Source organism: Pinus tabuliformis, chromosome X, assembly GCF_031772625.1.
Source record: "Pinus tabuliformis cultivar Carrire ecotype Pingquan chromosome X, CPIR1, whole genome shotgun sequence".
Classification (NCBI taxonomy): Eukaryota; Viridiplantae; Streptophyta; class Pinopsida; order Pinales; family Pinaceae; genus Pinus; species Pinus tabuliformis.
Genome location: NC_142308.1, coordinates 1,148,073,955 through 1,148,087,144, shown reverse-complemented (window position 1 = coordinate 1,148,087,144; position 13,190 = coordinate 1,148,073,955). Strand labels below are relative to the sequence as shown.

At 36.0% G+C, this 13,190-nt stretch overlaps 1 protein-coding gene and 1 pseudogene across 1 annotated transcript; both read left to right on the top strand.

Annotated features, from left to right (window-relative positions):
- The first annotated feature begins 514 nt into the window (after positions 1-514).
- LOC149143954 (cell division cycle 20.2, cofactor of APC complex-like) lies at positions 515-2,103 on the top strand (annotated as a pseudogene).
- Positions 2,104-8,892: 6,789 nt separating this feature from the next.
- Positions 8,893-12,885, top strand: LOC149143953 (uncharacterized). The gene is made up of 3 exons (XM_089452000.1): positions 8,893-10,957; positions 11,086-11,149; positions 11,256-12,885. Exons 1-3 carry the CDS (start codon positions 8,893-8,895, stop codon positions 12,883-12,885), a joined length of 3,759 nt encoding a protein of 1,252 aa, XP_089308126.1.
- The last annotated feature ends 305 nt before the right edge of the window (positions 12,886-13,190 follow it).

Here is a 13,190-nt window from a genome sequence, read left to right as displayed (position 1 = left end):
TGCTCAGGGACTGACTTTATCCGAGATTAGAGGGATACAGGGCCAGTGACAAATTACTGTGTAACACATTCCTTGCAATTCAAATAGGCATGGAATTATGTTATATTGAAGATACTGTTAGTCTATCATGCTTATCATATCTATTTTTCCTTTTTATTCTAGTTCTCTGACCATTCATGAATTCATTTAGTTTATTTATAGGTTTGTATAGAGGGGCATATTAAACAACCAAAATCATGTTCATGTATTTGGTATAGTAGTGAAGGATTGCATTGAAGAATTTGACCATTTTTTCTTTTCAGTTGAGTAAAGGACTACTTCTCAGGTAAGAAGAGTGAATGTGATGTTCTGAAAACTGTTCAGTGTTGGATAAATCCTTCATCCAACCCCAGTTTACGGCTCTATCTTTATATATTGAACTTACAATGTTACACTTCCACATTAGTTTCATGTTTTGTTTTTTGGTTTTTTGTCTCTTAATGCTTGAAATGGATAGATTTTGATATTTGAGCAAATGGACCAGGTTGGGATTGAGAATTGGACAAGTTACAAATCCTCCCTTGTCTCTGAATGGGTTTCTCTTGGAGTCAAGATGATTGAGATCCACTGCTATATCTATCTCTGCACGGGTTCTGCCTTTTTCTCACCTAGATAATTTTTATTTTAAGAAATATTGCTTATAGAAAAGATGCTGCCCTAGGATGTATCTATGTTGTCAATCACTTATGACTTGCAACTAGCCTCAGCTCCGGGACACTGGTCTCCGCCTTAATTCAAGCCCAAGCCCTAAGTACCTCATTTCTTGCCCCAAGACCACACTCCTGTGGGATGTTAGGATCTTACCTAGATAATTAAAAAATGACAGTTGCTGATTTTAACATTTCTATTTTATTTTTAACTTTCATATCCTTATTTATGGTCTGCAGAGCGAACTTTGGATGCACCTTAGCTTGTGGATGATTATTACTTGAATCTGTTGGAATGGAGTGACAATAACGTTTTATCGATAGCCCTCAGCAATATGGTGTATTTATGGGATGCCTCCAAGAGCACAACTTCTGAGCTCCTAACAGTCGATGATGATGTTGGTCAAATAACCAATGTTAAATGGGCACCTAATGGAAGACATATTGGTGTTGGCTTGACTAATTCTGTTGTACAGCTATGGGATTCTACATCTAATAGACATGTAGATTAAATTAATTTTTTTTTCTCATATTTTCAGTTTCATTATTTGTTTCTAGATGCAATCTCATTCACTTGGAAATGTTTTTCAATGAACGCAATTGAGAGACTTGAAAGGTCACCAATCCCGTGTAGGTGCGCTTGCTTGGAATGGTCATATTCTTACAACTAGTGGCCTTGATGGTTTAATGTTTAATCATGATGTCCGAATCTGTGATTCCATTGTTCAAACATATAGAGGACATATGCAAAAAGTGTGTGGTTTGAAATGCTCTATGTCTGGCCAACAACTTGCAAGTGGGGGGAATGAAAATTTACTTCATGTATGGGACAAGAGCATGTCATCCTCTAATGTTGCAACTCAGTATCTTCACCGGCTTGATGAGCATTGTGCTACAGTAAAAGCCTTAGCATGGTGCCCTTTCTAGAGCACGCTTTTGGCATCTAGTGGAGGTAGTGCTGACCGCTGCATTAAGTTTTGGAATACTCATACAAGATCTTTCCTAAATACCATTGACACTCACTCTCAAGTTTTCTCATTATTATGGAATAAGCATGAGCGTGAGCTATTGAGTTCACATGGATTTAGCCAGGACTAGCTGACCTTATGGAAATATCCATCTATGCTTAAGATAAGAGAGCTTACTAATCACACGTCTAGAGTACTGCATCTGGAAGAGGTATTAATTCTATTGATCTATCGCTAAATGGGTTTGTGCTGACAGTCTTAGCCTTTTTGCCGACATTATTTCCTTTGTTTTGTATTTTTAGAGTCCAGATGGGTACATTGTTGCATTGGTTGTAGGAGATGAGACTCTTAGGTTTTGGAAAGTCTTTGGAGCTCCTGATACATTAAAGAGGACCAAGAGTAAAGATGCGACTGGTGCTTTTAACATGTATCTCATGCATATCGGTTAAGAATGTTTTCCTCCCTCAGGAATGAGCACAGGGATATTATCTGCTCACATGGATTTAGCTAGAACTATCTGACCTTATGGAAATATCCATATATGGTTAAGATAAGAGAGCTTTACAGGTCACACGTCTAGAGTGCTGCATCTGGTAGAGGTATTCATTCTATTGATCTATCGCTAAATGGATTTTGTGTTGAAAGTCTTTGTTTTTGTGCTGACAATCTTTCCTTTGTTTTTGTGCTGCCAATCTTTCCTTTGTTTTTGTGTTGACACAATGACAATATTTCCTTTGTATTTGGTAAGTCTTTGGAGCTCTTGATACCTTAAAGAGGACCAAGAGTAAAGATGCAGCTAGTGCTTTAAACATGTATTTCAAGCAGATTCGTTAAGCAGATTTTCCACTTCAGGAATGAGCACATGGGTATTATTTGCGGTATAATAATAATTTCTTGCATTCAAAATATTATAAATAAAGAAGATACTGTAAGCCTATCTTGTTTAACATAACTGTTTTTCCTTCTTTATACCAGTTCTCTAACCATTCATGAATTCATTTTTAGTGTATCAAGAGGTTTCTGATTTGTACATGGAGATGCCGTTCTGGACATGTATAAGTCTGACATGGAAAGGATAATCTTCTCAGGTAAGAGTAGCAAATATACTCTATACCATAGTGATTTTGTTGTAGGAATAAATTGTTACATTCCTTGCAATTCAAATAGGAATGGACTTATGTTATATTGAAGATACTGTAAGTCTATCTTGCTTATCATATCTGTTTTTCCTTTTTATTCCAGTTCTCTGACCATTCATGAATTAATTTAGTTTATTTAGAGGTTTGTAGAAAGGGGTATATTAAACAACCAAAAGCATGTTCATGTATTAGGTATAGTAGTGAAGGATTGCATTGAAGAATTTGACCATTTTTTCTTTTCAGTTGAGTAAAGGACTACTTCTCAGGTAAGAAGAGTGAATGTGATGTTCTGAAAACTGTTCAGTGTTGGCTAAGAAACTATTACTGCAGATATCTATTTCCACATGATCTGTATTTGGCTCTAACTGGAACATATAGCCTAGCCCGTATACATGGGTATGTTGAACATGTCTTTTGGAAATTTAAATCTTGGTGAGGGATAGCAACAACCCGAGTATAAATTATTTTTCACCCTACTCAAATAGCCAACAATTGAGGTTGTTCAAAACTTTCTCCCGTTCTTTTGGCGAGCTTCCAAATCATTGTGAGAGTCGTTTTTCTCTCTGCTGTCTCTATAATTGCTCTTTATTCATCTTTTTTCTCTTTTCCCAGAAGAAAACCATGAAATTTTTGAGTATCCACAAGTTGTTCTAGAAGGTCCTTGTCCCAATTTATCTTTAAAAACTTTGATCAAAAGATAGATATTCTGATCCCCAAAAGGGCCATTTTAATTTTTCTCTCACAGTAAAGCAATGTGTAAGTCACTATAAGAAATCTCTGGGTATTGAGTGCTCTCTTTTTATTTAGCTTTGATTGGGTTTGAAGATTATGATTGTGTACTTCGTTGCTTAATGTTCATTTGTTTATGGGACAAGAGATCCACTTTGATACAATGATTTGACTGCCAAAATGTTAAAGTATTACATATATATATATATATATATATATATATATATATATATATATATATATATATATGTAGATATATATATATATATATATATATATATATATATATATATATATATATATATATATATATATATGTAGATATATATATATATATATATATATGTATATATATATATATATATATATTTAAGTTTTATCTTATTCTATTTTTTTAATTTCCTTTTCTTGATAAGAGAAAAAAGATGTTCTTAACAATTAAACCCAGTCAATAAGCTAACACCATACATATTTATACCATTTATAGTGAGTAAATGATCATTACTAATAGTATAAAGAAACATTACAAGTACCACAAAAAAGAACATTATCAAATGGAGATGATATTATGAGGTTGTGCAATGTTATCCCAATGACAATGAGTCTACTCGCCATGGCTGTGTGAATGACAATAGCCTATGAGAACTTGATTCAGGGTTTGAAACTTACCTTGTATTTTCACTAGTATTCATGACATTTTTGGGCTTTGAATGGGAACAAACAGTGCTACCAACCAAAAATAGAGATGGTATCATCATTAAAAATTATGTTTATATTAAAGAGTAGATTGATTTTGTTTTTGAGCCATTTTTATATTGAGAGTTTAATAAGTTTGCAGAATTTTAATTTTATTTCAATTATTAATTATTATAAATATGGTAGGGGTTTTTATTATAAAGAAAGTAAAATGACTCTACTATTGCATTTGCAGGTGCTTCGGGGAATCAGGCAAGGCAAGGCAAGTGATAATGAAGAAATACTAAGAGTGCACACATTTCTATTTCAGGTACGCATTACATTTATTTTATTTTATTTCAGTAAGTAGCTCTCTTGGAAATGGTTGAGCAATGGTATAAAACTTTCCTTACAGGAATTTATTATTTTATTCTTAATAGGAAGAAGGATGGGTGGTTTGGTGTGCCTCTAAGAAAGACTAACTGCCCAGAAAAAAGATAGTGATAGAGACATCTCTGCAACTTCAGCTTGCTATGAAGTCGATCATAATAGTTCATTACTTGAATTAGATTCATTGGATATGAAGCTTCCTTAGGTATTAGATCACCACCAATTTGGGTACCAATTGCAGCAATTCTCGGGTTGCAAATAGGAGATGGAGCCAACTCGAATTGTGAAATCCAGTTTTGGAGAAGATAATTTTGTAGGTCACCAATAGATTGAGAATTGGCCTATATCATGTTGCCAGGACCTATGTCAATTTTCCATCTTTTGTAAAACCTTCATGAATACAAAATTGCCAGTCAATTGTAGATTCAAATGCATATACATTATTACAATTCTTTGTTATGATCAAGGAAGCCAATTCCAATTATACAAGGGTCTTAAAATTATGGTTTAACAACTGGATATGAATTTAATTTCCACCATTTAATGTGATTGAAGCTTTGAATTTATATGTTAGAGAGTAAACCCTCTCGTAGGATGGACAAATCTAGAACATTTTTCTTTTGCCTCATAATATGTCTTAAAATGAAGTTCCAACTGAGGATCCTGCATGTTTAAACGACATGAATGTATTTTCAACAAATATAAGTGTGTTGCCTTATTATTTTCAAAGTTTCTTTTGAGAATGATTTTTTCATTTAGATTTAAAATGACTTTGCTGTTAGCTTTAAAAATAATGGACTTATTTATTTTTTATTTTGTTGGTATCCATAAACAACAGAGATTTAAGGTAATTAAAATCACTATCTGAGAACTTTGAATGTTGAAACCACCTTAAAAAAACATTTAAAATGATTTTATTTATTTATTTTAAAACATTTTTTATATTGTATCTATAGAGACAATAGTTTGAATTATGGACATATAGTCTCCATAGAGACAATATGTTTTTAATCTCAGCTATTGTCTCTGGAAAGACAAAATGTAATTGTCTCTAGAGAGACGAAAATGAAAGTGTCTCTACAAAAACAAATGAAATTGTCTCTAGAGAGACAAATGAAATTGTCTCTTAATAGACAATAATTCTTGTCTTTATAGAGACAATAATAATATGTGTTCTATATTGTCTTTATAGAGACAAATTTTTAAGACAATAATTTTGAGACACCCGCTTAAAGACAATATTTAAGACAATACAAAAGTTTCTTTTTGTCTTAAGTTAAGACAATTGACTCAAATATTGTCTTAAATATTGTCTTAAAACCCCCCTACATGTAGTAGTGATACCTATTTCAAGCCACTCCTAAAAAAAATGTTACTTCAGCCTCATAATCAATTTCAACATTCACTGCTAGCATCTTCTCACATGTTGCTACTAATGCAAGGTGGTTTCAATTTCATCGTCTACATTTGTATCTTCATTTTTTTTCACTATATTGATGTTTTGGATCTTATACAAAATCGCTTTATCTTCTAGAATTTCTTTATCAAATTTATTTTTCACTTTGTTGATGCTTTGAATCTTGTACATAATGTAGTGTTCATGACAATTGTAGTCTTCATGTCTCATATATCTTCTTCTACTTCTGTAGGGTATTCCCGTGAGTCTCCAATTAGTTATATAATATCAAAATATTCCAGTAAGTCTCCAATTCATTATGTAATATCAAAATATTATAAACAACTCAAACACTCTATTTATGGGTGTTTCTCTCCTTTCATTATGTCTCACTCTTAGAATATCCAAAATTTCTTTAGACCTAGGTATTCCACTAAGTCTCTAATTAATTATTTAATATCAAAATATTCTAATTCTTTTATTATAATAATCATTTTATGAACAACTGAAACTAGTCACTTTATGAACAGCTGAAACATTCTATTTATGGGTGTTGTTGTCCTTTCATTATATCTCACTCTTATAATATCCCAAGTTTCTTTAGACCTAATTATCCTTGTATTCTTAGGAAGAATATTATCATCAAACCTTATTAATCTAGAGACAATATTTACTACATCATCTTTTGTGTTACCTTTAATCTTGTGTTAGGGTTTTTCAAACACTATTTCCCATAACTATATTCTCATAATTACCTCTCCTATTAATAACCCAAATATCATAATTTTTACTAATCAAAGTGGTAGGGAAAAAAAATATATTGAAAAATATATACTTAAAAAATATATATATTGGAAAATATATACTTTAACTGTATGAATGTGCTATTCTATATTATCTTTCTATAGTTAAATGTGCTATTCTATGTTATCTTTCTACATTAAAATAGAAATAAAACCAAAAAGATTGGTCTTACTTTTCTATATCTTCTTTTCCTTTTCCTTTTTAATTTTTCTTTCTAAAATTCTTATTTAATCTCTTAATTTTTTTATTTAATAACTGCAAATAATGAATTTTTTTGAATAACAAATAAATGTTTTAGATTTGAAAATGGTAAGAAACAAAATCAAATAGCTTTATTTTATTTTTCTATATTTTGTTAAATTTTTTAATTTTCTTTTCAAAAAATGTTAATAGTGTAGTATAAAGCTATGAGATTTCTTTAATTTTTTTTGTTTGTTTTCAGATTTAGTAGGGATTTATTGAAATCATAAGTTTTATTGATGATTTTTTCACAATTCAAGTGTCTAAGGGTTTTTGAGGGTGCAGTAAAAAAAAGTGTAAAAAGCCCAAATCAAAATTTCACCACAATTTTTTTAGGCGAATTCCTGCCAGAAATCCGTTGAAAACTCCAAAAAGTCTCACGTATAGACAAGTTTGTCTGACCAGGCCACAATTCTGGCAAGGTTGGGAACAATTTTTTGGGGAAATCTAGGTTACAGCTGTCAAGCTTCAGGATTTTGGATGCCCAAGTGTTTTTAATAGTGCTAAACTCATTTCCACCATCAAAAAACAATTTAAACACTCTTATAATAAATTTTTTTTTACAAAAATGAGCTCCACCAAAATTTTAACCTCAAAATATCAGTACTTTATTTTTTATTTTTAATACAATAATTAGAAAAATTCTTCAAAATAATGTCTTTCTTTTTCCTTTTCATCCTTTATACTTAATAAAAAAATATTTTACAAACCTCTTGTTCTTAAAAGTTACTACTTCCGCTGATCTGATATCGATCGCAGATTCCGGAAATATCCAGGAAATCGCAATCTGGAAATATGCTGGATCTTAACTGTCTTTGACCCTGAGCTCTCTGTTGAGACTGACACTCCCATGTATTTCTCGAATCTGCCAGAAAACTGCCCATGCCATCAATGGTGACTCAGCTTTTTCCTTTCCCAGCTAGGGTAACAGTTAAAACTCAGACACTTATGCAGGTTTCGGCCACTAATGTGGTGGCTTACAGCTTACAACGGCGTTGGCTCACTATGATCACAATGGAGTTTTCCTTGGTGGCCCTTCTCAATTTCTTGCTGTGTAGAAAATCTACTCAACGCCACTCTAATATCATTACAAATCACAGAGAAGGAAAACCACACTGTTCACAAATTCGAATTGCATGAATTGGTTAAGAATGAAATATGGGATATCCCCACAATATCCTCTGGAAACGTTTTAAAATACTAATCTATCTTAATTTTAGTTTAACTTTTAAAATTCAGAATCCACGTAAAATTAACACAAAAACCAAGACATTTGGAAAATATGCATGGAAAAAACACAAAAACTAAACTAAACTAATTGTTTATCAATGTCCATTGTCAACCAACGTTTTTCCCATTTGTTTTTTAATTAGAAGCTGACTAGCCCATCATTGCTGCAATGATCTACTTGTTGCCATCTCTCCTCACAGCAGCACCAACAAACGAACCAAATTTCCATGATAATTTCTGAGCGAGAATTATATACAATAGATCCTTGCTCAGAGTTGCAGCACAGAGATCTATGCATGGACACTGTGGAATACTAGAATACCTAGTCCATTAGGATTGGTGTGAAGGAATGTGCATTGTCATCGGGTGTCAATAAATCGTGGAAGGATAATCCAAAGAAAATTTAAAGGAAAGAGTAATATTATTGGTATCTGGTCTACTTATAATTAGACTATCTTAAAAATGTTTTTCTTATATTTAAAATATATTAGAATTAAAAAATATAAATAAAGTTGATTTATAATGTTACGAGAAAGTTACGTTTTTGTTTAAGAGAATATTTTAGCTGATGTGAGAATGAATTCTCATATTATAATTTTTCAAAATAAATTTTACAATAGATGCAATGGATGCAAATGGTCACTCAGCCGGGTTGGAGTTTTCATGCAATGGATGCAAATGGTCACTCAGGAGGTGTGGTTTTGGGGTTTAATGTGAAGGTGGCGCGTGAAATATCCTCCTGGGGGACAGAAAACGTTCTGGCGGTGGAACTTTACTCCATCGAACTCTGTATTCCCTTCCTTTTTCTCAATATCTATGGTCCTATTTCGGAGCGGGAGAAATTCTGGAACTCTTTCTTCGCTAAGTCTTTTTTGGCGCATCCAAATCTTATCATTGGTGGAGACTTAAACTTTTCTCTGGGCCTTACTGAATCTTGGGGGGCCAATGCCAGAGCTGATCCCCTATCTGCTTTCTTCCATCAGAAACTGGCCTCGTCGCCTCTGGTGGATGTTGCCCCTTCAAAATTGCGTCCTACTTGGAGGAACCGCAGAATAGGAGATGACTGGATCGGGAAGAAATTAGATCGCTTTTTGATAAGTGATATGCTGGCTGAGAAATTACAGGCGTTCAGGCATTGGGTTGGAGAAGGAGGTCTCTCAGATCACTTTCCGGTTTTCCTGGAAGTGAAGGGAGATCTTTCCAAGCCAGGTATTCCTTTTAAATTTAACTCCTCTTGGCTTTTGGATGCATCATATTCTAGTCTCTTTCACAATACTTGGAGGAAAGCTGCTGACAATGAAAATGAGAATTGCAGTCAGCTTTTTATGGAAAACTTATCAAGGATGAAGGCTGCCTCCAAACTCTGGGCCTCTCAAAAGAAGCAGAAGGAAGAAGAATCAATGCAAGCTGTTAATTCCGAACTTGCCCTCCTTGAAGACCCAGAAAGTTTTGGCTATGGTACAGGTGAGTCTCGAAAGAGAATTCAGGAGCTGGAGATGGAAAGAAGGAGAATTCTTCAGATCAGGGAGCAAAGCTGGCGCCTTAAAAGCAGAGCGATCTGGTTACAGGCAGGGGATGAAAACTCTAAGTTTTTTCAGAATTATGCCAAAGGGAGGAAAAACTCAAACACAATCTGGGAAATGAAGAAAGCAAATGGTGAATTAGCACTTTCCTTCGAAGAACTGGCTAATGAGGGGGTTAATTATTTCAAACACCTCTTTAAAGCTCCAGATGAAGCATCAATTGCAGAAGTTATAAGGGTTGCCCAGATTTTCCCACGTTTTGTTGAGGAGGAAGACAATGACTCTCTTATGGCACCTATTTCTAAAGCGGAGGTTGAAAGCGTCCTTAAATCAATGCAAAAGGATAAAAGCCCCGGTCCGGATGGCTGGACCGTGGAATTCTTTCAGCATTTCTTTGATTTCATTGGAGATGAGTTAGTGGATGTAGTGGAAGAATCCAGGAGTTCAGGTTCTATCTTTCAACCCTTTAATGCTACATTTTTAACTCTCATTCCCAAATCAGATCTTCCTGGTTCCTTTGGCGATTTCAGGCCTATTTCTTTGTGTACATGTGTTTACAAAATTATTGCCAAAATCATTGCTGTCAGGCTAAAACCGTTCCTTTCTAAAAATGTTTCTCCGGAGCAGTTTGGTTTTTTAGATGGCAGGCAAATCCATGAAGCTGTGGGAGTTGCTCAAGAAACGCTTCACAGTCTTAAAGTTGGAAAGAAAAAAGGAGTTGTGGTGAAAATAGATTTATCGAAGGCTTATGACAGAATTAGCTGGCTATACCTTAGACTTCTGTTAACTCATTTGGGCTTCAGATTTGAATTTGTTAGATGGATTATGAGCTGTGTTTCGTCTTCATCCATAGCAGTCCTGATTAACGGAGTAGCCTCCAGCTTCTTTAGTCCTGAACGTGGCCTGCGCCAAGGCTGTCCGCTCTCTCCCCTTTTGTTTTTGCTGGCAGCAGATGGCATCAGTCGTTTGATCCAAGAAGCTAAAAGACAAGGAGCTCTGAAAGGAATCGAAGTTGCTGCAAATTTCTGGGTCACTCACCTCCTCTTCGTGGATGATATAATCCTCTTCAGCAATGGCAGTCTCGAGGACTGTAGGACGCTCAAGAGGATCTTGGACCTCTTTCTGAAAGCTACTGGCCTATGCATAAATGGGAGAAAATCTACTCTTACTTGCTCAGGTATGACTAGAGAGGAGGAGCACAGAGTGGCGATGGTTTTGAATTTTGAAATTAAATCATTGGAGGATTCATTCAAATATCTGGGGTTCTATCTGAAACCAGATAATTATAGGATAAAAGATTGGCAGTGGATCCTTACCAAATTGGAATTGAAACTAAAACATTGGAGCCACAAGTGGCTCTCTCGGGCAGGTAGGCTTGTTTTAATTAAATCAGTTCTGATGGCAATCCCAGTCTACTGGGCTAGTCTGTCATGGGTGCCCAAAGGAATCCTAAACTCTATTGAGAAATTATGCAGCGGTTTTCTGTGGGCGGGGTCTAAATCGGAGAAAGTTACCCCGTGGATCGCTTGGGACAAAATAGCTCGCCCTAAAGAGTGGGGAGGATGGGGCATAAAAAACCTTGCTTGCTTCTTCCAATCACTTGCAGCAAAGTTGGCTTGGAGGATCATTACTACGGAAAATTTGTGGACTGTTGTGATTAAAAGGAAATATATAGATCCATTGACAACGCTAGATTGGATTAGACTGCCGCAAAAGTCATCCAAAAACTCCTCGGTGGTCTGGAAAGCAGTGGTTGCATCTGTTAACATCATAGAGAAAGGTTTGGCATGGCTTGTGGGAGATGGAACACAGGTCCGTTTGGGGCAAGATCCTTGGATAGGCTGTTCAGAGGGATTTACCCTATCTCAGGGATTGGTCACAGATTTAAAAGACAGGGGTCTTTTCACTCTAAACCAGGTAGCTGATCCTGGGGCTTCTTCTATTTGGAATCAAGGGTGGCTTCAAGGAAGAGGCTTAAATTTGGTTGATGACAGGTTGGAGGAATGGGGCAGGTATATTAGGGACCTTCTCAACTCCTCAGTCAGGCTTTCTGATTCTCCGGATGAGCTAAAATGGGTTTTTGCACAGAATGGTGTTTATTCTCCAAAAGAAGGTTATAAATGGATGATGTCTCAAAAAGGTTGGGAGAACCCGGATTGGTGGGCTAAATCGTTATGGAAGTTAAAAGGACCAGCTAAATCCAAATTGTTCTTCTGGTGTGTCCTACTCCAGAAAGTGCCTACTTGGGATTTCCTTCAAAGAAGAGGTAGGATTGGTCCTGGCAGATGTCCTCTGTGTAAAGGCAGTGCTGAAACAGCTCAGCATCTTTTTCTCCTCTGCCCTTTTAACTCCAGCCTTTGGGCCGAAATGCTAAGCATGATAAAGGTCCCTTACAGATGGGAAGGGCAGGCGCTTTCAGAGGCCTGGCAGAGATGGTGGAATGATTCCTCAAACGACAGAGAAAGAACCATTCCTTTACTCATCACATGGGGGACCTGGCTAGCTAGAAATCAAGCTATTTTCATGGATTCGGTCTTCCCTATTGGAAGACTTGCAGCAGAAGGAGCAGCCATTTATGAAAGCATTCCTATTCCTCAGGCTCCTTCTCCTTCCAGAGCTGTGTGTCAAGAACTCATTAGCTATTCTATGCCGTGGGCTTACTTCGATGGGGCCTCGGACAATAATGGTCGATGTGGAGCTGGCTTGATCATCCACTTTTCGAAGGAGAAGGCTGTTAAAGCATCAATAGGCCTGGGGCAGGGCTCAAATAACTTTGCCGAATTAAAAGCCCTTCATCTTCTTCTCAGCTGGCTTATTTCTAGAAATGTGAGAGAAGCTCAGATCTTCGGGGACTCCATGAATGTCGTGAAGTGGTTTAACGGGGCTCAGCGTTGCAGCAATCTTACTCTGTTTTCTCTGTTCAGAGAAGTTTCTCGCCTTAGGAGTCGCTTCACGGAGGTCTCTCTTAGTCACATCTACAGAGAAAGGAATTTTGATGCGGATCGTCTCTCTAAAGCAGGAGTTGAGCTTGAGATGGGGACGTGGTCGGTCTCGGAGGTTGAAAACGGGGTGGTTCGATCTATCGAACAACCCAGCTTTGTGTAATTTATCAATCCAGTTCTGCAGCCATTGTAAATGCTTCGCCTTGTTTCTTCTATTTCCTTATGTTCTTCTTCCCTCTGTTTTTTCCTGGCGTTTTCTTGGGCCGTTTTCCCCATTGGTGGAAGCCCGGGCAGCGTTTAGTATTTCTTTTTTTCTCTGTTCGCCCGAATCCTTTTAGTTGTTACTGTGGATTCCAGCGGCCTTCATATCAGGCCGGGCGGCGGTTGCATCCGCGTGAACCTGCTTCCTGCGAAGCGTTGTTTTTTGGAGGATGCTTCTTCCTTGTGGTAGCTCGTTTTGGTTATCAG

Bases quoted from the DNA above. Each gene is read 5' to 3' on its own strand.
- LOC149143953 (XM_089452000.1), top strand. From the start codon at position 8,893: ATGGTCACTCAGCCGGGTTGGAGTTTTCATGCAATGGATGCAAATGGT. The intron at 10,958-11,085 runs GTATGACTAGAG...AAAGATTGGCAG, and splicing joins ATCTACTCTTACTTGCTCAG to TGGATCCTTACCAAATTGGA. The intron at 11,150-11,255 runs GTAGGCTTGTTT...GAAATTATGCAG, and splicing joins CAAGTGGCTCTCTCGGGCAG to CGGTTTTCTGTGGGCGGGGT.